Below are 26,497 nucleotides of genomic sequence, written 5' to 3'. Positions count from 1 at the left end.
CCGGCAAGGTTTAACACGACTCTGGCTTCGGTCGCCCATGGGGGAACGACAAGGCCCTGCCTGAACGCCGGCGTCCACAGGTGAAGGCGCATATCTGCAGACCACTCGACTTTTAGTAGACTCCTAGTCTCTATCGCAGAATCCCTTCGCCACTTGTTCAATTATTCAAGCAGTAATGCCGTTTCTTGCATATACATTGCGTACATGACATAGAGTGATCGGTCATGTACCCAGGTACCTTCAATACTACTACTTGAAGATTTAGTGCCTATTGAGTTAGTACCTATTGCAACGCAACAGTTCTCACATTTTGTATTCTCTCGAACAACAATAATACAAAGAAGTCGTGAACCCCATTTTTCAAGAATTTCTTACCACAAAACATAAGCCTTCGCGATACTTGCGACAGAAAAGAGCAAAACATAGCAATGACACCTGTGCAGCGATTTAAAACGGCATTGGATCCTATCGACGGTAGCACTATTGTCGTGAACTGCCGGACTCCACAGTAGGTAGAAAAGATATTGACGCAGCACAGAAAACACAGAACGCGGTAAGTTTTCACAAAATAGAACAAAACGAAACATGCAAAGCATGCTGTAAATATCTCGTTGAATTTCTTTATTTTGCACCACCCGTTGAATGTTAATTCATAGTAATGTTCATTCAGTGTCTTCTGCACCATCCTACAGAACTGAGAAGCTTCCTTAGGATACAAAAACGAGTATATCTCTTTCGCAAATCTATAACCGCGGGAGACAGCCTTTACATAGTACCAGTAAGTTTTTCGCACAATACTTACGAATTATTACATATCTACTTTTATTATGTTATTGGTACTTGGTAACTATTTCGGCGCCTTTCATACTGATTGTTCCCAGTAAGTTCTCCCAAAGTTCTTTTATACATTGCATTAGAACAAAAGCATTTGACTGTAAATGCAACATATATTTGCAATAATCCATGGCATATGTATAATTAGTACTTCTACTATGTACCAACGAGATTGCGTGAGATTCATATATTCTCTTGGACGTTCTTGTTATAAATATGGAAATTTACGCGGTGTCAATTGTGGGGTAATATCGAAGCTTACGTAAAGTTTCTCGAAACAGTCTCGAAAGGACATATTGGGAAAGATATTAAATGAATGGCACTAGCATTTTATTGGAGAGCAAGCGCCACGGGTTTTCATTACACGTACGCGTAGAACTGTCGCAGTTATTTGTTCTCCAATATTCTATCTTCCAATAACAGTTGCATCTGTCATTGAATTGAAATGAATTTTCTTTATTTTCAAGTGATGTGCCTTCAGTATCACAGCAGAAATTTCTACAGTAAAGCGGCTGCTCTAGTACCCACGGTATATACAAGGGCAGCAATGAAGTCGTAACCATTACTTGTAAAAAAAAAAGGCAAACCTAGTAATTGTGACGTTTCAGTACTGTTCTTCATATGCCCTTTGACAGCTCTCTCCACACACCTATTTCTAGTTATTTATATTAGAAAGAACGGTACTTTATAAAGTGTTTGAAGTTCTTATTGTCAAGTTAGCAACGTTCTTATTTTGGTAATGCATACTGCTAAAGTATAACGTATTTCCACGGATCTCACACGATCTCTTTTTTTTATTTCGAACTTCCGGCGTCATAAAGTATCTCGCATTATATTTGTGTTTGTGAGCGGAATATAACACGTCTATTTTACTACTATAATGTGGTCTGTAAATATGAGGTCTGAAATGAAGTGAAGCTGCCTAGTAAGCTGACCGGGTGTTATACAATACGACGCCGTTCTCGCTAACAGGGATAAAGAAATCAGAACTTGTTATTTTGCTTTTTTTGCGATGCCAGATAGCTGACATTTTGTGAGGAATAGAACATTGTGGCCATCTGCTTTTATGTATAATTTCATTTATTACAGTGAAAGTGTTAGCCTCTGGTTCTTCGGGATTCGTCGTGTCCCCATGCGCAACGTTTGCTCCCGCAGAAATGTTAGCCTACTCCGTAGACAGGGCAAATAAGCGCGGAACTCACAGTTTGTTGATCGCCCAAGATGCGTCACATGACTTTATCAGGTGACGTCATCGTGTTACTTCAAGTTGGATTTTATGGTGTCAGGCGATGTCAGGGGATATCGGGGACTTGATCAGGTGATATCTGGCGTCATGCAATATGATCAGGCGATATCGTCACGGGGCGATGACATTGCCACGTGACGAACGTTTGTCTTGATGTCTTCACGCGACCTTCGGTGTGATGGTGCCATCACGCGACGTTTCCCGTGGTTATTTTTCACGTTTCACCGTGACATCAAACGTTACGTCTCCACCTGGTTACATGGGCTTTGGTGCAATCGGATATTACCAACGCCTTTTTCGCTTCATGGGTGATATAGTGATTTCGTATTTGTTAACGATAGCCCCGACAACAGTTCTTGCGGTTGTTTTCCACCTCGTCGCTGGAAATCCATTTTCGCAGGCCCGGCATGGCAAGTCATTTTTCTTTGCAGCATGACTTCCTGTTATAACTGTTATGCGTATTTTTAGAGTGCAGCTCTTACGCGCCCGTTCCATGGTTGAATATCGGCGCCACTTGGCCCAGCCGCGTGAAAGCGCTTGTGCCGCTGCTCGTGCGCTCGTCGTCATCTTCTTCCACAGCCGGCTCTGACGTCACTCATCGTGCCAGCGTTCCCATGCTGCCAATTTGTCTGTGCAGGCGATGGCGGCACTGGCCCACTGCCAGTCGGTGCGGTGATTTTGGTCTAGAATAAGTTGGCTCACCATCGCGAAACAAAAAAACACTTATCGAACTGTGCTCAGAAATCGCACTAGGGAGTATCGTCATCGTCAGACAACTTTCTTCTCTTTCTGTAATACAGAAAGCCCCTCTTCGATTTACATTGGGGGTCACCTCATAGAGGTGCAAATTTTGGTATATAGAACAGTGGTTGCGATTAGGCATGCGAAGCAGGTGTGCCGTGTCTTTCGCTGTGTATTCTACGTGGCTGTCCTATAGTATCTCACGAAAAATATCGCACCCGTAGTGTTGACTGATTGAGAGTTTGAATGATGGTACGATTGCCATATAGAGAACATTTTAGCTACATCTTTCTGGCGGAACGAGTATCGAGTGACGGTCTTGCTTGTTGCAGAAGACTTGCGGTTCACCTCCTGATAGGACCGGGGACGAAGTCCGATATATATCAGGAAAAATTGAAAAACAATAGTGCAGGACACAATTTATTGGTTTCATTAGATATATAATATCAGAGCATAAGGTTACTTACTAGTTGAGTTGCTGAAGTGCCTGGAATAATTATAATTAATTAGAAATCACTGATTACGCGCGCACCAATGCACTAAGTCGTAGACTTCAGAGACACGCAATGTGAGCACAACTTTCATGAAATTCCTTGAAACCGGAAAGTACACAGCAGACGTATTGACGTCGCTACTTACGTTACACAGAAGACGGGGGCATGATATTTAACCAGCTAATTGACGGAAAGCAGTTGCCTTAAAATTCGATTCATGCGTTGTTTTCGCCTTAAGTTAACCTAAAGAACAATGCCGAGGTGCGAATGCCAGTAGGACACACCCAAGTCAATGATTGGAGTCGCTTACCATTTTCTACTTTTGCTTGAAGAATGACTGACTGCTTTTTTTAACAGTAAATACTAGGTTACTTCACCGAGCCCAGTAAGGCAATAATGACCATATCATGTGTTTGACTTAAATAAATTTAGGGTTCTTAAGACAGTGCCACACCCGCTCCACTTAATCCGAAGAGACTTTTGGTGCTTGTTGGCCTGAGGTACGCAGAATGTTTATTTAAAAGTGATTACTCAGGTAAAACATTAGGGTTAATTTTTATAAAATTTGACATTGGGTATTGGGAAGCAAGTTCTCGAAATGCTTGGTTCGAGGCACTTAAAAAGGTTGAGTTCGTGGTTCTATTTTTACGTGTGGTTATTCTTTTCGTGCTCTGACAAATTCAAGCAAGTCCTTACAGAATGATGTCACGTCGCTTGAGCGCATTTGGCTTGCAGCACTGCGAGTCGTGTTGTAACGAACAATACTTGAAAAATAAAATAAAATAAATGCGCGCGCGACGGCGTATGGCACACTACGTCAGCACCGTTATTGTGAAAGATCGGCCCTGCACAGGGCTGCGTACAATTCGGTAAATGATTTCTTTCTTCCTTCCTTTGTTTCTCTCTCTCTCCCTCTTATCTGTTTGAGGGGAGGATGTGGGCCCCATTGCGGGGAAACAGCGTCGACAGTGCTGCACTACAGGTGCGCAATGGAATAGCGACGCCATGCTTTTTGAATTCCGTGGCCTTTCTTTAGAGCCCGGAAAAAATATGCACGCGAAGGCAAACGCCATTGAGGCAACTTCTTTGGGCATTTCTGACTACGCTCTACCGCTGTACAAATACAAGTTGAAGGAAGCGTTTCAACTTTTGTATACTAAACTGAAATATTTATTTAAACGAATTGCACTTGAAATATTATTTGAGCAACTTTATTAAACTACGGATAACATGTCACTAAATATCACGTAAAATATAAATTTACGTTGTCAAATTTCTTCTTTATTTTTGAAATTTTATAGGTATTTGCAAGGCGAATTTCATTCTTCTTTCAGGTACACAGCTTTCATGCATTTCGAATAATCACAGGTATGTATTCGCATTAACAACAATTACTAGCGTTCTTCGAAGGTTAGGAAATGTTCGACTCATTTTGTATCCATACATTTTCTTTTCTTAAGAATTGTTCTTCTTTACACAGCTTTATTTGTTCCGGCTAAATGAAGATAATATTTGGTGTTTTGTGGCGCAAGGGCCATGTATGGCCAAAGGGCACTAGGGTACTGTTAAATGAGTCCGAAATGTAGCGATGAATCACAACATTTAGATGGGACATGACTTTAAAGACAGTAGCTGTCAAGTGCGTAAAATTTATTTGTAATAAGATAGTGGCCATGACTAATGAAGTGCCTGAGCATAAAAGGGACACTGGGGTATGATGATAATATCTACTAAAGTACGTCATAGAAGCACTACTGCCTTAACAGAACCCTTGAAACACAACTGTCTGGGGGCAAGTGCTATGCAAAACACTTATCGCAGCAGCCTACTATCGTGAGAGGACGTGCTACGAATTTTTTGTACAAATAAGATGCAAGAAGACATAATTAGGGAATCCTAGAACTTCTTTGGTGTCAAACAGTAGATCTGCACCAAAACATTACAGAATGGAGAGGGGTGTCTTGGCAGTATTATAGAGCAAAATGTTTCTTCCTCTCAGCTTCGACGTCCCGGCACTCCGGGAGTACGTAGAGGAGGGTCATCCTCTCCCACATCTATAGATCTATGCATCTATACTAGAGGTTGAAGCCTCATTTCCACTCAGAAAAAGATATGGGTGACATAGGTGTGTGCTATCTTCAGTAAACAGAAAGGACATCAGTTCGTCTTGTTTTCGTTTTCAAGGGCCAGAAACCTAACTGTAGCTTAATCACGTACAGCTTATTATTTGTCTCAGCGTCCCACAAGCGTTGCTAGTGGCTTCGCAGTTGATTTGATAGAAAGGTTTCAGATCTGTAGCAATGACAGCAGCGTCAGGAGTAGCATGTGTTGTTTTTATGCGGCCATTTGGTCTGCTAGGACATTACCCTCGATGCTTCTATGGCCAGGAATCCAGCAAATAATGACATGCTGCTTAGATATATACGGGCTATACGGAACGAAAGAGCGCTCTATGAGTACAGGGTTCTTGTATTTACAGAATGACTTCAAGGCTTTTACGTCTCTTCGGGAGTCTCGAAGTGTAATTGCTTTTTGAACATTTGATTTCCTTATATGCTTCGCAGTCGGCAACAGTACGTAGGCCTCAGCCATAAAGATAGTTGTTTGCGGGTGCATCATGCGGGATTCTGAAAAGAAGACACCCCATCATGTGACTTAGAAACATCTCTGTAAAGCTGTGTGCACGAGTACTTGGGCTGGACTCTCACCCGTGTTTAGCGATCTCGACAAACGATGTGCTACACTCCATCAGCTGCCATTCCCAAGGCGGTAATGGCTTCGTTGCAGCCATTAGGTCATGCTCAAGGAATGGTGCACTCATTTCCAGACTAAGGTTTTTCATACGCAAAGAGGGCAGCCTTCTAGTTGAAAGTCCGTTATGGAACAGTGTGGCAGGGGTCATATCGTTTATAGTTGAGTGAGACCGATGTTCATGATTTGAATTTATTTTCCGAGAATATTTAATACTGATCTATGATATTTCGAGATGGAGCCACTACACGTTTGCTTCTGCATAAAGGCTTTGTACGGGGCTTGTCCTGAAGGCCCCGGTCGCGAGGCGGATTTCTAAATGGTGGACAGGATCCAAAATCTTTAAAGCACTTGGCGCAGTAGACTGTGTAGTATCGCGCTGTAGTCAAGATGAGAACCGACAAGGCACCTATACACGTTCAAAAGGCATTTCCTGTCAATAACCCATGTTTTGTTTGATAGAAGCTTTAATAAGTTCATTCTTTTAAGGCACTTAGCCTTCAAGTACTTGACATTCGGGGTGAATGTGAGTTTCGAGTCCAATATGATGTCGAGGAACTACTACTCGGCACACACATGTGATGTGCTACCAGAGAGCTCTATAGCAGGGTCCAATACTATTCCTGTCTTATTCGTCAGAAGAACGCATGTACTTTTCTGTGGGCTCAAACTAAAACCGTTTTCACAAGCCTATTTAGCCACTTTGGTCAAGCCATGCTGGACATGTAGTTGACAGACAGAAAGGTTGCATGATTTAACACCGATTTGGACGTAATCTAGACATACAGCGTAAAATATTGTTTGCGGGATTGGCGTGCGTAGATAACTATAGTCGGATACAACTTTAGAAAAAAGGGGAGGCTCCGCTGGCCCCGCCCAGACGACCGAAGGGCGACAGCCGATTGCCTCCGCGACTAAAATAATCCCGCTCCAAAGATCGTGCTTCTGAAACGCGCGATTCTCGCTATAAGCAAAGACTTTTGTATTTTGATGACTGGTTTAGTAGAGCTCTCATGTGCTACAGAACATGAGATCTCGTGAGCTCGAGAGCTCGTTTTTGTCGTGATCCGGCATGTGCTACAGCACATGCCGGATTACGACAAAAAAATAACCCCGTGCCTTCCACTACGCTTCCTGTCGTCTGCTTTTTATCTTCATTGCAAGTGATAAAAGTAGAAAGAGCAGCTCTGCATGGCTTTTGCGCTTGTTTACTTGTAGACGGCACATTTACTACTCGTTTTCCTAGCTTAAAATGAATCAGTTGCTATTGCACAAGTACTTATGTAAAACAATGCATTTCTCGCAACCATTACAAACCTGGGGCGTGAATACTCGAGGCATGAAAGGTACAAAAATGCTTCATTCATCGTATTAAATAAACACTCATAGGTGCTAAATAGCATAAAATTGATATTTTTTGTTTGTGTTTCACAAATTTTTTGCTTTTCTTTTTTTGCGAGCCTGAAATCTCGCCAGTTCGCGCAAGGCATTCCGTGCGAGTTTTCCGACATGGAGTACAACGCGGTGACATCGGAATGCGATTCTTTGATGCCGAACGAGCCTTGTGTATCCTCGATGTTCACGCCACCAAGGATCCTCGACAAGAACAAGAGTGGCCACATCCTGAACAGTGATTCACGCAATATTATCCTCCACTGCTACACGTATTGGCGTAACAGGGAGCCTGAACGCAGCGTGGAGGCCACGACCGAGTTTGTCGCCGAGATGCTCGATGTCAGCGAAAGCACAGTGTTCAGCGTGAGGAGGGAGGACAAAGCATCGCATATTTCGGGTGGCAAACTGTCGACGCGCTCGCGAAAGCGCCCACGAAATGCGGAGAAAAGGAGACGCAGCACGAAGTATAACAGTTTCACGTTGTGCGCGCTGGGGTCATGTGTGCACGATTTCTTTCGCTGCAACGAGATACCGACGGTCGAGAAGATAACTAACGAGTTCTCGAAGCGTATGGATCTCTCATTACTGAAGTGGTGTACTGTGCGTCGTCTGCTTGTCGAGATCGGATTCAAGCACAAGAAGAGGAGCCGCAATTCGCTGCTTATCGACCGGGATGACATAGCTGAATGGTGCAATCGCTACCTTCGTGACGTGGAGCGCTACCGGGTGGAAGGCCGAAAGATCTTTTTCCTGGACGAGACATGGGTGACGGCGGGACACACTCGGTCGATCGTGTGGACAGACACCGTGGTGCAGAAGCGCGGACGCCTATATGCTAGAGCAAATGGCCTGTCGACGGGTTTGAAACAACCTTCAGGGAAAGGCCAGCGCCTCATTGTGACGCACATCGGCAGCGAGGATGGCTTCGTCGACGGGTGCTTTGATATATTCCGAGGCCAAAAAAACGGGGGACTACCACGAAGAAATGGACGGCAATCGCTTCGAGGGACACTTTAATAACGTTCTGCAGAAGTAGCCTGCTGGCAGCGTCATTGTTTTGGACAATGCACCTTACCATTCTCGGTGAGAAGAGAAATTACCGACGACAGCTTGGAAGAAGGAAAAAATACAGAAGTGGCTCAAAAGCAAAAACATCACCTACAGCGAAAGGATGGTTAAAAAGCAGCTGCTTGAGTTGGTAGCATCTGTAAAGCCGCGCTTTCGGAGCTACATCGTTGACAATGCAGCTGAAAGGGCCGGTTGCATTGTACTCAGGCTCCCACCGTACCACTGCGAATTTAATCCTATTGAGCTCGTGTGTGCAAAGGTGAAAAATGGCATCGCTGCGGACAACAGAGATTTAAAGCTGTCCACAGTCGAAGACGTCTTGAGGGAGAAAAGCGAGCATGTAACGGAGGAAGACTGGAGGAAGAACATGCACCACGTGATGGATCTGGAGGCAAAGTTTAGGCTCGATACATCTGGGAGGGACCACATCCAACCCATCATCATCCAGCTTGGTGAAGATGACAGTGAAGAAAGCGACTCCGACTGCGAGCTGTCCGGCATTGAGCCACTCAATGAAGCATAACAGCTTCTTATTAACGAAAGAACAGCCCTTATTAGGGCTACGCAAATTTTGCCGGTGGGTTCGCAGCAGCCAAGCATTCTCCCATGACCTCTCAAATAAATAAGCAGTTCATTTGGTGACACATTCCTTCTATTGGAAACTCAATTCTGAAAAAGCAACGTCCTGCACAGATCGTGCTCAATGTACATATTGGCATGGAAACGTGCTGAAATGCTGGAAAATCTGAATGCAAATACAATAATTAACCCTGGATAAATATGTGGGGCCCAAAATGGTCGTTCTGGCAGCCATTATCCAGCTTCACACAAAAAAGCAGTAGTCAACGTGAAATTGACAGCCACTCTTAGCAGCCTGCACGCGAAAACACATTCATGTGTTTGCATTGTTTATTTTGGTTATCTGGCCCAGGCATTAATGCGAAGACCACAATTATCAAGCATCATTAGTTAAGTGAGGCCCAAAATACTCATTCAGGTAGCCATTCATAGCAGTACACTCTAAGAAAAGTTTGCACCCTTTGGAGTGCCCCTTCTGCCACACAACAATAATCGTCATCTGCCTTGCTGATAACGCGCATGCCGTTCCTTACTGGAAAGTACCGGGCTCGCAGCGTTAAAGAAAGGAAACACATCAAAGCAGATGACGATTATTGTTGTGTGGCAGAAGGGGCACTCCAAAGGGTGTAAACTTTTCTTAGTGTAGTCGAGGGCACGCTTGAAAGGCACCATTAGCAGTCTGCACGTCAAAGCACAGTCATGCCGTCGCCACTGTTGGTGAAACGGCAGATATCGACGTGAAAATGACAGCCACTGTTGGCAGCTTGCGTGAAAAAGCACGTTCATGTGGTGGCATTGTTTAACCTGGTTACCTGACCCAGGCACGTAATGCGAATAAGACAACAATTATCAAGCATCATTAGCTTAGTGAGGCCCAAAATACTCATTCGGGTAGCCATTCAAAGAAGCACTCGAGGGTAAGCTTGAAAGGCACCATTAGCAGTCTGCACGTCAAAGCGCTGTCAAGCCGTCGCCACTGCTGGTGAAACGGCAGCAATCAACGCGAAAATGACTGCCACTGTTGGCAGCTTGCATGAAAGAGCGCGTTCGTGTGGTGGCATTGTTTAACCTGGTTACCTGACCCAGGCAAGTAATGCGAATAAGACAACAATTATCAAGCATCATTAGCTTAGTGAGGTCCAAAATACTCATTCGGGTAACTATTAATAGCAGTAGTCGAGGGCACGCTTGAAAGGCACCATTAGCAGTCTGCACGTCAAAGCGCAGTCAAGCTGTTACCACTGTTGGTGAAACGGCAGCAATCAACGCGAAAATGACAGCCGCTGTTGGCAGCTTGCATGCAAAAACACACTCATGTGGTGGCATTGCTTATTTTGGTTACCTGACCCAGGCAAGTTTTGCGAATAAGAACAATTATCAAAGATCATTAGCTTTGTTAGGCCCAAAATACTCATTCGGGTAGCTATTAATAGCAGAAGTCAATGCACGCTTGAAAGGCACCATTAGCAGTCTGCACATCAAAGCACAGTCGTGCCACAGCCATTGTTCATAGTCATGCCACAGCCAACACCAATGTAAGCACAATTATTCGCCCTGAATAGCTCTGCTAGCATTGTTTGTACTAAAAAATGCTGAGTGAAGTTGAATGTGTCGTATTGAGGCAATTATTTCATTCACAAGCCATCGGCATAGTGATAGACAGCCAGGTTCAGACAATGACGTTTGTGAAGTAATAAATGGTGAAAGTTGCAAAAGCTCTCAGTGCACTGCTTCGCTGGCCTCCATTCACAGAAAAATGTCTTTGCAACGATGAAAGCGTCAGACAGGAAATGACTCCACACTGCACAATGTTATTCGTGTTGAAAACTTTTACCATCATATGGGATGGGCAGCGAAACCCTCTGTTTACTAAGAATACATGCATGAAAAATGCAACAGCATAGAAAGATGTTGCTTCGCAATATGCAGCCTTTCATGTGTACTTCTGGCGAGCTGCCACATGTACTGATGCATAAACAAGAACAGAGGTAAGAGGCAAAGTTGCTGTGCAGCTCACATTACGCTTTTAAGAAAATGTATCTCTAAACCTTTCTGTTTTCATACACGTTTAAAATTTGTTTTGAGCAAGTTGGTTAATCACATTGAAGCAACAACACAAGAAGGAGGGACAGAAAACACAGCGAGTAGGCAGACTGAGAAGACGAGGTAGACTGGTGAGAAAGGTTTTAATGAGATGGAAGAGGCCAGCCCTGCAGTGTACAGGAGTTAGTGCTTTGAATGAGATTCGATAATGAAAATGTGTAAAGACTTTGCTGAAAGAGAACTAGCAAAAACAAGTGCTAATATAAAAGAAAAGGACAGAACAAAGAGTATGCGCAAACGTGCATGGAATCAGGCACACAAACGCGAAAACTAAGAAAAACTCAAATATAAAGAAATGTGAGAAATAGAAAAAATGACAAACGCAAGAAAGCATACACACATTTACAAACAGACCTGGGTAGAGGTATTATAGGAGCGGGTTCACAAGCTGCTGTGCCTACCTTCTCGTATGTTTTTTTTTTGTAACCGTTCTCTTAACACTGTCTTGGGAACTTTTAATTGCAACATATCAAAAGAACTGAAAAGCAGCGCGAAGCTATGTTGTGGGAAACCATATCGAGTGCTGGCAACACAATTGATGAGTGACTGTGCCACAGCACGCATTCTACAGCTTGCGCGTGCGGTGAGCACTGGTGGAAAGCAATCAATCGACGGTGCCACACAACGCACGAGCACCGCCGTTAGATGCTCGGCCATCTCACTGCCGAAAACGATCGTTCACGCTAAGTTGACGGCGAAAAATGTTTGCGTTGGAGGCTTCTTTTGCAAATACCTTGTGTTGAGACGCTCGTAGGTTTGTTTTACGCGCGCACGCTTTTCTCATTTTTCCTGGGAATGGTTTTGTTCCATCACTTCACCCCGTCCGACGAGAAACGCAGCGACACAGTACACGAACACAGCCGCCACTGACAGTGTGCACCAGACTTTGGCAAACTTTTCTCGTCATAACTTCACTCGGGTGCGAAATAAAACAGGCATGGAACAAACAGGCAGGATGTGTATTTGCAGCGGTCGCCGTGGGATCCAGTTTTCAGGCAAAGCGTAGTGCAGCGTGAGCGATGCTCGCTGCAATGTTTCTTCGCCGGATCATGGCTTGGAACAAACGCACGTGGCACAAATGCCGCATCGTAAGCTCACAGTAATATTTCCGGCATGATAGACAATCACAATCAGTTTGGGAATTCACTGTGACGAGGCGTTGACGCGCACAGCTGACGCGACTTCGCCCACTTCGAAGCCTGGGCGGCCATCTTCTCCGACGGTGGGGTCACCGGTCGTCTGGCGCCTGACGTCGGTCCAGAGTGCGGGCCCATTGGTGGATGTTCGTGTGCATCCGCCTCGGAGGAGTAAACGCCCCCTTTTTTCTAAAGTTGTATCCGACTATAATTTTCACAATAAACAGTGCAGAGCTTAGGCCGACGCCTTTGGAACACTAGTTTCCTGGGTGAAAGACTTCGACAAGGTATGAATCATCCTTACACGAAAAATACGTTTAGAAATGCAGCTTTCGGTAGTACCCAGCACATTGCCGCGAACACCCATAGGGTAAAGGTCCCACACAATATCGAAGCATGATGTGGTATATATAATACGCTTTCTCCAAATCAAGAAATACAGAGAAAAAAGTTTGTGTATGAAGGCATCCCTTATATTTGCCTCCACGCGGACAAGGTGATATGTAGTGGACCTATGTTCTCTGAAGCCACATTGCCAAGGATCTAGCATTCCGCTGCTTTCTAGGAGACAGATCATTCGCCAGTTTATCATCTTTTCAAAGAGCTTGCAAAGACAACGTGTCATAGCAATAGGTCTGTAGCTACTAGGTAAGGAAGGGTCCCTGCCTTGTTTCAGTGTGGATGTTACTATAGCTTCTTTCCAGGAAGCTGCAATGTACAGATCGGCCAACATTACATTAAAAAGACAGAGGGGTGTTTTCTGTGTTTCAGGGTGTAGGTGCTTCATCATTTAGTGTAAAATAGGGTAATCATCTGATGCCCAGCCGTTGCAACAAGCACAAAAATTTTAAGTTCAGCTAAACTGAAAGGGCGGTGGTAATCTACATTTCGAGCAAAGTTCCTATCAAGGAGCTGTCCCTGTGCGCACAACATGAACCTGAGGAATGTTTGTGTGTAATGAGATGCACTAGAGATATAGTCAAAGTGTTCTCCCACACAATTTGCCTGATCTCATGCAGGCAACACGGAATCAGGGTGTAGACGAGCCGTGTGTGAAAGTACTGAAAGATACCTATAGAGGCTCCACAGCCACCGTAGTCCTCCATAAAGAAAGCAACAAAATCCCAATAAAGAAGGACGTCATTCTGGGAGATACGATCTCTCCAATGCTAATCACAGCGTGTTTACAGGAGGTATTCAGAGACTTGGAATGGGAAGAATTGGGGGATAAGAGTTAGTGCAGAATACCTTAGTAGCCTGCGATTCGCTGATGATATTGCCTTGCTTAGTAACTCAGGGGACCAATTGCAATGCATGCTCACTGAACTGGACAGGCAAATCAGAAGGGTGGGTCTAAATATTAATCTGCACTAAACTATAATAATGTTTAACACTTTTGGAAGAGAACTGCAGTTCAGGATAGGTAGGGGGCGCTGGAAGTGGTAAGGAAATACATTTACTTAGGGCAAGTAGTCACGGCGGATCCGGATCATGAGACTAAAACAATCAGAAGAATATGAATGGGATGGGGTGCGTTTGGGTGAGGGAATAAAGGCGAGTTAATGACCTCTTAGTTGAAATCAAGAAAAAGAAATGGGGGCAGGGGCAGGGCATGTAATGGGGAGGGAAGGTAACCGACGGTCATTAATGGTTACGGACTGGATTCCAAGAGAAGGGAAGCGTAGCAGGAGCGGCAAAAAGTAAGGTGGGCGAATGAGATTAAGAAATTTGCAGGGACAACATTTCCAAAATTAGCACATAACAGGGGTAGTTGGAGAAGTATGGGAGAGGCCTTTGCCCTGCAGTGGGCGTAGCCAGGCTCCTGCTGCTGCTGCTGATGATGATGACGTGTTATGTTTTAGGCTGTAGTATGTTTGTTTTTGTTGTTCAATAAACATGCACTTATCAGGCACTCACTTGTGTCGCGACCCCACAGGAGCTATGTGCGTTTAGATCACCAGCGACTACGTAACCTGGAGGAAGCTTATCAGTGGATCTCTTACACTGTGATCTGGACAGATGATAGCAAGGGGGATGTTAAGGGAAGTAATAGTGACTACCTTACTAAACAGCACTGCTCGGACATCAACTGCATCGAGGGAAGTTTGGATGTTTAATTGCTGACACGCAACTAAACTTATCGGCAATTACAGCTACACCTCCCGAAGAGGCGATTGTAATGCCGCGGTCTGGCATATCGCCTTTGAAATATTTCTGTGTTAGTTTTAGGTGTGTTTCTGGGACACACAATACCTTTAAGTTGAATTTGTGGAAGAGTTCTTTAATATTGTCAAGATTGTGGACAATTCATCTCACTTTCCGTTGTAATATTTTAGTGACCATAATAAGAATGATGTTAGCGCTGTGTGTCTAGCAAAGAAAAGTGAGGTTACAGGGACCTTTGGTACTGCTATAATTTCATGTTTCCATTTTTTTGAGCGGTCGATGAATCTTGCCGTTCCTTAGTTGCTCGTGCTGCCGTTTGACTAGGAGTCGTGTCTATCGCTAACTGTGAGGCACTGGACACCCGCTCTGTTTAGCGGTTTTTGACCAGAAGGCCCCTTGTCAAGGGTTGAAGCCGCTGAGGCTACGAGATCGGAGGTTGGTGGCCTCTTCTTCTGGGACCGCGGAGCAGCGCCAGCCGCAGCCGTCGAGGGGGCGGATGACGTTACCGCCGTAAATATAGTTAGCTAGGCTTGTCAAACTTCAAAAACACTTTTCACCGAGAAATCTATCTTTCTTAATATCAGCGGCTCTTTTCACTCAAGGATCTGTGGTTTTGATAATTCTCGTAGATATATTGAAGAAAGCCTAGTACAATATCCCGATGAGCATTCGAAAATTTGATTTCACTGTGGAAGTAAAGTCGGGTATGCAAGAAGCAATGCTTCAGAAAAAAATAAAGTATTCGTAGAAAAGGAGTCGAACTTTTTCAGACCTTCAAACATAGCTATTTAAAGTGAATAATGCTATTATGTACCTGTGATAATTTGAAACCAAGAAGAGCGAGGACATCATTGTCTAAGTAACATATTCATCGCACCTTCAGGCTTGAGAAAGAAGCATATGGCAGCATTCTGTTCTACTACGCTTATAACTGCTTTGCTGTTGAGCTTCTTGAGACAAAGCTTGGAAGCTGGTGGATGGACGGACATCAGGAATCCAGACAACCCGGACTTGCGCGCATTAGCGGAATTTGCTTACCTGGATCAGCGATACTATCATCACATGTTGAAAATACGCATCATTTCTGCGAAAAGACAGGTATGTGTGCCAAGACTAACGTGGTGAATATTTTTGTATGAATTATTAACACGCAGAGAAAAAATAAATTCGCAACTTGTTTTTCTGCATTGCTGCTAATTGCATCTAAATGCACAAACCTGGTAGTGCTACGTCAGCACGCGGCATTGACATCAGTGGCCGCCTTTTATAAATCACAAAGTAGTGTAATTTTGCTTGTATACTCGAGAAGGTCACATTGAAAGACACAGGAAGATGGCTCTATGGTCATTAACCGAAGCTTTGATTGGTAAAACAAGATGAAGGAAGGAATTAATTTTCGTTGAGCAAAAGATGAATCTGTGGCCTGTGTTGGGTGCAGAAACATGGCATAAAAAGCATAGATTAGGGAGGGAAAGACATGATCCCTAGTAGTTTGCCGCCATGCAGTTGTGGTTTTTCATAATAATAAACCTCTTACATGAAATCTCATGACCACATGGTTACGGCGAAAAGTAGATGATGCCACATGAACTCGCCAGAACTATGTTGTACATATAAGGGTATTTTATCCACACTCGTGGCGTCTGCTAAGGCATGATTGAGCAGGTGAGCCCGGCAGGTAACTCACCCACTTCGGTTTCGTTAAATACATTCACTGAGCAAGAATACATACGAGCATTACAAACTTCTCTCGCCCCTTTCTCTACGGGAGAAGCTAATAAAAATCACTGCTCCCACACCATATTCCAAAACACGGTCTCTAGATTTCAGTTCATATAATGAATACTAAGCAATTGCAATAATAGCCTATTGGTATATGCAAATCTTAGGAGCTATTAGCAGACGTAAAATTGTGTCAAACTTGAAATCACATCCACAAACTACGAGTTCTAACCATTCCTTTTTAGAACACAGCAGACAACAACAAATTATAGTGCAGCCTCAATGTGATTTCAGATAGTACTTAATCAAAAAACATAGTGCAAACTTTATTTAGGAGCGTGCTTCTTTGACAAAATTCTACAAATATGTTAGGGAGTTGTTGCCTAAGACAGAATAGCAAATGTATGGAGTGTGAGCGACAGGCGATGGTTTTACTGTACCTACTTGCTTCGACATGGTTTCCCTAATTTCATTACGTAAGCCAATCGTATTACCTTATGTTCAGTCTGCTTGGAAATGAGCTGGTTTCTGACTTACAAATGCCATGGATCTAGAGGAATGGGCTCCGTGGGGTGCTTTGCCATTGACTTTTATCCTAAAGTGTGCATGTTTTCTAACAGCTTGATCAAACTTGAGTTTCCTTCTTCCCGATCTAGAAACCTTAGACATGCCTTTGACGTGATGCAGGCATCCACGTTTTAGGACGCGATCAATAATTTCATAACGTGGGACAGACCTTCTCATTGGAACTACTTAGTGTCCTAAAAGTCCTTGCTAGTGAACTGCTTTGGTGGGTACTGATTGCTCACCGTCCGCAATGTCTGTGTGGGAAGTGTTGTCATCGTGCAGCCGATGTCATTGTTAAGCTCTTTAAGGCTCATTTACATTGGGCGAGCGCAACACTGATTTTGGTCTGCCGACTGTTCGCGACAGCGTTTTTTCCTTCATGCCAGCGCCTCTGTCACACTATACTGACGTCGAGCTTTCTGCCGACAGTGAGAAGATTGTCGGCGTCGGTACAGCGTGACAGGGGCGGCGACACGAAGGAAGAAATGCTGTCGCCAACAGTCGGCAGGCAGAAATCGGTGTCGTGTTGGCCTAGTGTGAATGTGCCTTTAGTTGTCAAATTGTCATCATGTAAAAGCTGTGGTGCCGTTGTAGTCATCGAAATTCGATTGTCGTTGTGCTACTATTGATAGCACTGTCTGCTGTGTCACCAATGCACCCATACCGTAAATGCTGTCGTATTTTCGTGCTCTTATAAAGATGAAAGAAAAAAAAATAAAAGGACCTGTGCGCAAATTTGGTGCATCTGGTAGTTACATGATTACTGAAGTTACATGAATACTGAATAATTAACTGAAGGCTGTTGTTTGCTTGAATAAAAGAAACATGGGAGTAAGTCGTAAAATACTTTACCATGTTGGATATTGTTATGTGTCACTGTATGAAGATATATAGAAGCATTATTCTCTGTTCAAGAGCTTATAGATTGTTGGAGCTACGTGGTGGTATAAATAAATGTGCCTCGTGGCTCTAGTGGAATTAGGCAAGCAATACGCGCAGCGCTTAAAAGACTGCATAATCGATGACATTTACAAAAGACGACGAAAAAGCCTGTGCTCTGAACTGAATCTGCGCGAAGGCTCTGTCTTAGAAGCTTACATAAAAGGAATTTAGAATGCTGCCTTCGACCGCGGCTACCCGCTGGACTGTGAACATAGTTTATTATGCTGAAAGCCTTAAATGGCTCGTTGCTATGCCTCATACCCGAACAAAGGAGCGTCTAGCAGAGTGACACAAAAAATATAACCATCAAGAACGGCTCGTACCTCCTTAAGCAAGTAAAGATGGAATGAGTGATTACGAGTGAAGAAAACCAAAGAAAGAAAGGAAGGAAGGAAGCAAGGAATGAAAGAACAAAGAAAAAAGAACATAAAAGAGGACAATAACAACAAAGAAAGAGAGTACAAAATAAAGAACGAGGAAAGAAAAAGACAACGAAATAAAGAACGAAAGAACCTTTAAGCAGTGCATTAGGTGCTAACATATGTCGTTGAGGAGGGCGACCTACAGCGCTGTACGTTTACTTCGCACTGCGGCTCGTTACGTCTTGCCAGAAGTGTGACCCCTCCAAGCGTATAGCTTAATGCATTACCATGTGTACAGTAATCTTTCGCCTTCAAGTGTCACAGGAGTGTAGCATACTGTCGAACTTTCTTGTCCGTCCTTTCCTTCCCTTCTGCTTCCTTACTTCTCATTCTGCTGAGTTCCTTTGCCTGGTTCTGGCTGGCTGCTCCTGTGCAGGGTATCCGACCAATGGTTACATTCTCTGGCTTTCTAAATCCTTTCCAACCCTCCCAATGCTATGAGACTTGTTTGCAGTGATATTTATTAATGTGCTTAGGCTTACAATGTCCCAATCAAAGATAAGGCTTGCATCGGGGGTGTCAACCTACCGCAACCAAGCATAATGACACAGCACCATTTAAAGTCAATTCTAATTGTAAGCCGGTATCTTACGATTGTATAAAAGTACTTGCTTAGTCAGATTGCACAGGAACATGTCCACATTAGCACGTCACTATATATGGGAGGAGAGTCCTATTTTTTAGTCTTTTCGGATAGCAGCGTCTTCTTAAGCCTGAAAGGTTTTAGCTCCTGGTGTCGATGACTTTCAAGTGGCCTTGAGCCAAAAGCCAGAGCCGTTATTCGGGCACTGAATACGAAAACGAAACCAGAGCACCCGGACATTGTTGCGAGAACAAAACGAGGTCATCCGAGTAACCAGTCAAAATTGAAAAAAATGCGCTCTCTGCCCCCAAACCCTTTGAACAGGATCGCATCACATACGCTAGTTACTGCGGAAACAAGTTACAAAAATATTGCTTCTGAGTTCCTCGTAATGTTCTTTTTCCACAATATCACTCAAGCTGTAACTTCTTTACACAGGAGTTTTATTTTTCATTTCGAATTTTTCCAATGACGATATTCAGACGGCAGATACAGTGCATTATACATTTGTCTCTCATCCTTTGACGCTGAAACAGAGTTGCCTGTACTATTTTTTCCTCATTGTGCAGGTTGTGGCGGGAATAAACTACTACATAATATTCACTGTCAAAGATTATAAAGGGGTATGTTGCAAATTCATTCTTGTTTTCGCCCATGGTTCTAGTATTCGGAAGAATAAAACAGTGCCTTTGGCAGCTTATTGTAAATGCCATATGCTTTTATATTTGTTGAAGCACTCACGCCCCTCAATGGAACACACATTATGCTGTCTTTCGTTGTTCGTTCTGTTTGAATTTTGCTTTGTCTTGCCTCAATGAAACATTAAGCATTATAGTATAGAATTTAGTAAACATCGACCGGAGTTTGCAATTTATGCAACCGGCTCCTTTCACTAAAATTTCTATAACAGTGGATTCTGCTCCTTATCTGGTATTATATGTGAGAAGAGGTTTATTGGCGGCTCCTAACGCAAAGGCGCAGAGACCGAGAACGGCAAGACAGCCCGAAGCACTGTCCAAAAAGACGACACTAATTAACAGCGCGAGCGGAGCCGAGCCGCGCGTTGGCGATGCGGCTGTGCCGCGAGGCCCATCTTCTTCTTCACAATCTCCCCCCGGACAAAAAGAGCCATCCTGGCACCTTAAGAATCGGGAGGCAGAGGGTCGTGGTAGGGCTTGAGACGCGAGACGTGGACAATGTCACGTCCACGCCAGCGCAAGTCTTCAGGTGGTGACAGTGGCTCAATTAGAAAATTCACCGGAGATGTTTGGTCCAAGATTTGGTAAGGCCCTTCGAATTTCGGCACGAGTTTCGAGGAAAGCCCCGGAGTCTGGAAAGGGACAGACAACCACAGAAGAACGCCTGGAGCGTAGGTGGTGTTTGGAAGCGTGTTGGTGGGGTTTTCTTTCTGGCGCTGGTGTTGCTCTGCCGTAAAGGAGCGCGCTAGCTGGCGGCATTCTTCGGCTTGTCGGGCGACGTCAGACACAGGTAGACACTCGGAGGCGTCACAACGGTATGGAAGGAGCGTGTCGATGGTATGCGTAGGCTCGCGGCCGTACAGTAGGAAGAAAAATGAAAATCCCTTAGTGGCCTGGATCGCGGTGTTGTACGCGAAGGTTATTAATGGAAGGATGCGGTCCCAGTTACCATGATCAGATGTCACGCACATCGACAGCATGTCACCAAGTGTGCGGTTAAATCGCTCTGCGAGCCCGTTAGTCTGGGGATGGTATGTCGTGCTTTTCCGATGAATAATACTGCATTCCGAGAGCGAACTTTCGGCGACTTCGGAGAGGAAGGCGCGAGCTCGATCGCTGAGGAGTTCTCGAGGTGCGCCGGGTCGAAGCACGAAGCGATGTAGGACGAAAAAGGCTACGCCCCGCGCTGTAGCACTCGGTAAAGCAGCAGTTTCGGCGTAGCGTGTCAAATGGTCAACAGCCACTACGATCCACCGATTACCGTCGGGCGTCATAGGAAGCGGGCCGTATAGGTCGATGCCGACGCGATCGAAGGGTGTGGCAGGGCACGGTGGCGGCTGCAAGGCACCAGACGGGCGTAAAGGCGGCGATTTGCGGCGTTGACAGTCAAGACAGCACTGAACAAACTATTGTACAAAACTGTATATGCCGCGCCAGTAGTAGCGGTGGCGAATTCGTTCGTACGTCTTGAAGAATCCGGCGTGGCCACACTGTGGATCATTGTGGAAAGCGGCACATATTTGTGACCTTAAGCTACGGGGATTTACCAGAAGCCACCGACGGCCTTCAGGAGAGTAATTGCGTCGGTGGACAGCTGGTAACGAATGGCAAAATGTACTGCTTGGCCTCGGAGGGTTCGAAATACAGGGATGGTCGATGATCCAGATAGATAATCGAAAAGAGAAGCGATCCATGGGTCACGACGTTGAGCGGTGGCAAAGGAGTACATGTCGAGAGATGACATGGAGTGTGTGGAAGTTGTACCGCAGGCCGAGTCTAGAGGTAAATGTCAACGAGACAGGGCGCCTGCATCGGAGTGTGTTCGCCCTCTGCGGTATACGACGCGAATATCGTACTACTGGATGCGTAATGCCCAACGGGCTAGGCGGCCAGTGGGATCTTTCAAGTTGGCAAACCAACAAAGCACGTCGTGATCTGTGACCAAGTCGAATGGGCGCCCGTGCTGGTATGGTTGGAACTTGCCAAGTGCCCATACTAAGGCCAATCACTCTTTTTCGATCACGCTGTAATTAGCCTCAGGTTTCGTGAGCGTGCGACTCGCATAGGCGACTATGTATTCGGGGTAGCCGGGCTTTCGTTGGGCGAGGACGGCGCCGAGACCGATCCCGCTGGCATCTGTGTGCACCTCAGTTGCAGCACACGGGTCTAAATGGCGAAGAATAGGTGGGGAGGTGAGAAGACGACGCAGCGTAGCAAAGGCGGAGTCACATGCAGGGGATCAAGAGGAGAGGGTGGTGTCACCGCGCAGAAGCTGAGTCAATGGCGCCATGATCGATGCGAAATTCCGAACAAAGCGCCGGAAATATGAGCATAGGCCCACAAAGCTTCGAAGTTCTTTGATGGTATGAGGCTTCGGAAACTCAGCGACTGCCCGAAGTTTTGCAGGATCGGGTAGAACGCCGTGCTTGGACACAACGTGGCCTAAAATGGTGAGCTCTCGCCCGGCGAAGCGTCACTTCTTGAGGTTGAGTTGGAGGCCAGCTTTCGTTAGACAGATCAAAACAAGTCTGAGGCGGAGCAGGTGAGTCGGAAAATCAGGCGTCAAAACCACAACACCGTCGAGGTAACACAGATATATAGACCATTTGAGGCCACGCAGCGTGTTGTCTATGAGTCGTTCAAAGGTAGCAGGGGCGTTACAAAGCCCGAACGGCATTACGTTAAATTCATATAAGCCGTCAGGCGTAATGAATGCGGTTTTCCGGCGATCGGCTGCGGCATCGGTACCTGCCAGTACCTTGAACGGAAGTCAAGGGACGAGAAGAATCCTGCTCCCTGAAGACTGTCGATGGCCTCATCGATGCGCGGCAAAGGATAGACGTCTTTGCGTGTTACCTTATTTAGCCGACGGTAGTCGACGCAAAAGCAAATAGATCCATCCTTCTTGCGAACGAGAACGACAGGACATGCACAGGGACTGTGCGAAGGTTGAATAACGTCACGGCGCAGCATATGTTCGACTTGGGTGGTAAGGACACGACGTTCTTCGGCAGAGACGCGGTACGGTCGTTGACGTAACGGCTGATGTGAACCGGCGTCAATGTAGTGCTGCACTTCCGACGTGCGGCCCAAGTGAGGTTGTGAAACGTCAACTTCTGATGTGGTGCAGGAGATCAAGAAGGTCGGCGCGTTAGGCAGGGGTCAGGGTATCGGCGATGGCACTCGATAATGCATCCCTGGACGTCTCGTGAAGCGCGGAAATCGATGATGACTGGCCGGAGTCGACATCAAAAGAGTCTCCGGGGACGTCAACCAAAGACGAAGAGTCGAGGAGTTCCACGAAGCCAAGGCATTCACCAACGAGCAACGTAATAGGCGCACAGAGGGGATTGCAAAAGTATATATTGCTGCAGCCGCCGGCCATGTCAAGTGTTGCGAAGGGTAGTGGGAGAGATTTACGGCTCATGAAGACGTCGGACGGTGTGAAGAGGACCGTTGCATCAGTGATGGCATCGCAACAGACGGGTATGAGGGCGAAGGAGCTAGGTGGAATATCTGTGCCCTCGCGCACGGTAAGTTTAGAAGGGCGTTCACAATCTTCGGTCAAGGGTGCGTCGGAAGGGGAAAAGTCAACTTCGGCGCGTGCGCAGTCGGTCACGGCTTTATGACGGGATAAGAAGTCGCATCCGAGGATGACGTCATGCGAGCAGGCGGGAGGAACAATACACTCGACTATGTAAACAATACCGTGAATAAGCACACGTACAGTACAGGCTGCGTGTGGAGTGACGCGCTGCGCACTTCCCGTACGAAGCGACAGACCACAAAGCGGCGTGGTCACCTTGCGCAGTGAACGACACAGTTTGGCGGCTATCACAGAAAAGGCTGCGCCGGTATCCACAAGAGCGAATACAGGAACATCTTCTACACAAATTTCGACCACGTTAGCAGCACAGGCGCGAGGACTTAGACAGGTCGAATGGGGCGCAGTTCTTGCCTCGAGAACTGCGACGTTCAGTTTTCCTGGTCACGTGGTGCGGGTCGCCGACGCATTGGGGAGAGCGAGCGTCGGCGAGGGGATGGCGAGCGACGCGTAGGAAATTCTGGAAGGTCAGCGCGAGCATACGGTTGGGGGAAAGGAGCAGCGTATTGGCGAAAGGGCTGACTGCCATACTGGAAGGGCCGAGAGGCGTCGCCGAACGCTTGAGGCCGACGGCGGCAATAGCGGGCGACGCGGCCAGGAGTGCAGCAATAATAACAGATGGGACGATTGTGAGGCGTCCTCTAAGGATTAGCTCTCGGTGCGGTCCAAGATGCAGCATGGGCGTCCGGTGGCACCGGTTGGGAATGGGTCGCGAAAGACGCAGGCGGAGGCCTGCGTACTGCCTGCGCGTACGTGAGAGGCGCGGCCACAGGAAGGACTGGCTGCGAATAGGTGAGAGGCGTGGTGACAGGCTGCACTGCCCGCGCAGAGTTGGGATTTGCGGCTGCAGGCAGCTGATCGTGTGCGGAAGGGACAACTTGGGAGACCTCTTGGGAGTCGAAGGGAGACAACTTGGGAGTCGAAGCGCGTTGCTTCCTTAACTAATCATAACTTTGCGATAGGCTGACGACTTCGGACACAGTGCGCGGATTCCGGGCTAGGAGCATCTGGAATGCGCCGTCATCGATGCCCTTCAGTGCATGGTGAATTCGCTCAGCTTCGCGCATTGCGGCGTTGACTCGTTTACAAAGGTCCACGACGTCTTCATTCTAGCTCGTGAACGCTTCTGCCGTCTGCTGTGCTCGGGCACGCAAGCGTTGTTAGCGCGCAGCTTGCGAACAGCGGGTCGGCTGAACACTTCCGTAAAGGTTGTCTTGAAGATTGACCATGTGGGTAGGTCACTTTCGGGGTTGTGAAACCAGAGTTGGGCAACACCATCCAGATAAAAGATGACGTGGGTTAACTTCGCTTGATCATCCCACTTGTTGTGTTCGCTCACCCGTTCATATGACGCCAACCAGTCTTCTACGTCTTCGTCGTCTGCACCGCTGAAGATCTTGGGGTCTCGTTGTCGTGGAACACCGGTGCAAGTGGCGGACTGTGGTGTCGGCGCCGTTTGGGATGAGCTGTAGGTCATGGCGGGCGATAGCATTCTTGATCGCAGCTCCAGGGTTTCAAGCGACGGGGTTTGAGTACCCCGCACCTCCACCAATTGAGAAGAGGTTTATTGGTGGCTCCTAACGCAAAGGCGCAGCGACCGGGAACGGCGAGACAGCCCGAAGCACTGTCCAAAAAGACGACAGTAATCAACGGCGCAAGCGGAGCCGAGCCGCGCGTTGGCGATGCGGCTGTGCCGCGAGGCGCGTCTTCTTCTTCACATATGTTATACCTTAAATTAGCAAAACAAAGTTGGACAAAATCATAAACGAAAATTGGCACTTTGTACCAGACGAATTGTAAAAATTACGAGTGATAATTGTGTCGGGTTTCTTGTTCTCTTGTACTTCGCGCTCTGTCAACAATACCCGTAGAGTCGTGTAAGGGGTCTAACCCTTAATGCTCTCATAGAGTACCGTGCAAGGCGGCCGTTTTTCTTCATGGTGCACTATTTGAAACGCAGCAACTCAAAGTACTTTGCTCCTTTCGCTTAATATTTCGATGCTTTTTTTCCAGCCATACCAATTATTACTACAATGTAAGGCTATGATGGTGCGACTTACTAACATATATATTGCAAAAAGGATTCTTGATGTTAGCATTATTGGTTGTTGACAAAGCATTGCCAGCTAAGTGTTCGAGTGGACGTAGATGTAGCATTTTGAGTACCTCATGTACACTTACCCTGTGACAGCGGGACAGCGTTTCACATTTAACGCGTATAATTCAAGTTGAAGATGAAAAGCTAGGGCATTGTAAATCATTTTTTTTATTTTACTACCGCTTGGATGTCAATGTTTATTCATTAAGGGAGGTCACACTCCTGCTGTGGAAATTACTAACAGAATTTTTTTCAACATCTATAATAAAATATACAGGTGTAGTATTGCGCAAAACGTAGAACATTGTGCTCATTAATAGCAATGGAAGCGAAAAGTCTACACAACATTTAGCATGCAAGAAGTATTACATGCCAAACTAAGCAACTAGACCTTCCATACCCTACCTAATTTACTATTCTCTTTTTCTGTTCTGTGCAGCGCCTGGAGAAGTGCACCACTACAATTTTCGTGCCCTCAGTAGATACACTGCGAAAAAGAAAGGTTGTCACGAAGTTCAGCTGCAAATAACAAGTATCGAAGATTCTCCGCAAAACAATAGGTGTAACTTACGCCTTCGTCAAATTGTGAGCGCGGCACAAACTGCAACATCAAGAATTAGTGACCCATTATTTTTGGTCATATCGAAAACCTTGTTTTCTTTATCGTACTTTTACTTCTATGCAGGGATCAATAAATGGGCAAGAATGCATGCAAAGAAGTTAGTTATTCTTAAGTTTGTACAGTAATTATGAAACATTTATTACAGTCGATATATAAGGAGGTAACAACGCGTTGTCTCTCACTTCGAACTTTTTTTTTACACAAACTTAGAAAATGTACTCAAATCCCGTCACTACAAATGAGTTACCAGCCCAGACAGGCCTATTTGTAAAGAAAAGCAAATAAAATAATGTGGTTATTATTATAGTCGCTTTATTCAACCTCCCAGCAAAACGTTACGACGCTTGGTTATACTGAAAACTTGAAGTGAACTTCGTGAAAGTATTGTAACCTCTTTTGTTTTCATTTCAAGGTGGTCACGTAGACAGAAATAACTGACATTAGATTATTCGTTCAATATGTCACTATAACGAAGCAGCAACGCGAAGCTCGACTCTCTGTTCAACGAGCCAGTCACGTAAATGTATGGCATATCATGAAGCCACCGTCGCACTTCCCTCTTTCCATAAAGTTCACCTGATTGGCGATTGGCGCGAATCCCAGTTGGTCGAATAGTCACTTATGTAATAGGGCAATGACAGGCCGCCTTATCGCGCAATGTGGCGACGCTTCGTTTTACAGCGCCCTGGAGAGGCCTTTGCCCTGCAGTGGGCGTAACTAGGCTGA

The 26,497-nt window shown here is 45.7% G+C and overlaps 1 protein-coding gene across 4 annotated transcripts; it reads left to right on the top strand.

Annotated features, from left to right (window-relative positions):
* Positions 1-427: 427 nt before the first annotated feature.
* Positions 428-26,061, top strand: LOC142564324 (cystatin-1-like). Of its 4 annotated transcripts, none has more exons than XM_075675287.1 (5): positions 428-553; positions 4,650-4,683; positions 15,397-15,611; positions 19,319-19,372; positions 25,589-26,061. In XM_075675287.1, exons 3-5 carry the CDS (start codon positions 15,414-15,416, stop codon positions 25,676-25,678), a joined length of 342 nt encoding a protein of 113 aa, XP_075531402.1. In that variant the 5' UTR covers positions 428-553; positions 4,650-4,683; positions 15,397-15,413; the 3' UTR covers positions 25,679-26,061. The 4 variants fall into 4 exon arrangements, with proteins under 4 accessions (XP_075531402.1, XP_075531403.1, XP_075531401.1 ...); XM_075675291.1 differs by lacking the exon at positions 428-553 and adding an exon at positions 2,031-2,077; XM_075675288.1 differs by lacking the exon at positions 4,650-4,683.
* The last annotated feature ends 436 nt before the right edge of the window (positions 26,062-26,497 follow it).

The sequence above is a fragment of the Dermacentor variabilis genome, chromosome 11 (genome assembly GCF_050947875.1).
Source record: "Dermacentor variabilis isolate Ectoservices chromosome 11, ASM5094787v1, whole genome shotgun sequence".
Classification (NCBI taxonomy): domain Eukaryota; kingdom Metazoa; phylum Arthropoda; class Arachnida; order Ixodida; family Ixodidae; genus Dermacentor; species Dermacentor variabilis.
This window is presented reverse-complemented; position numbering and strand designations above follow the sequence as displayed.

Excerpts from the sequence above, each read along its gene's own strand:
- LOC142564324 (XM_075675286.1), top strand. The coding sequence starts at position 2,056 with ATGCGTCACATGACTTTATCAG. Across the intron at positions 2,078-15,396 it reads GCGTCACATGACTTTATCAG|GCTTGAGAAAGAAGCATATG; the intron begins GTGACGTCATCG and ends TCGCACCTTCAG. Across the intron at positions 19,373-25,588 it reads CTGTCAAAGATTATAAAGGG|CGCCTGGAGAAGTGCACCAC; the intron begins GTATGTTGCAAA and ends TGTTCTGTGCAG.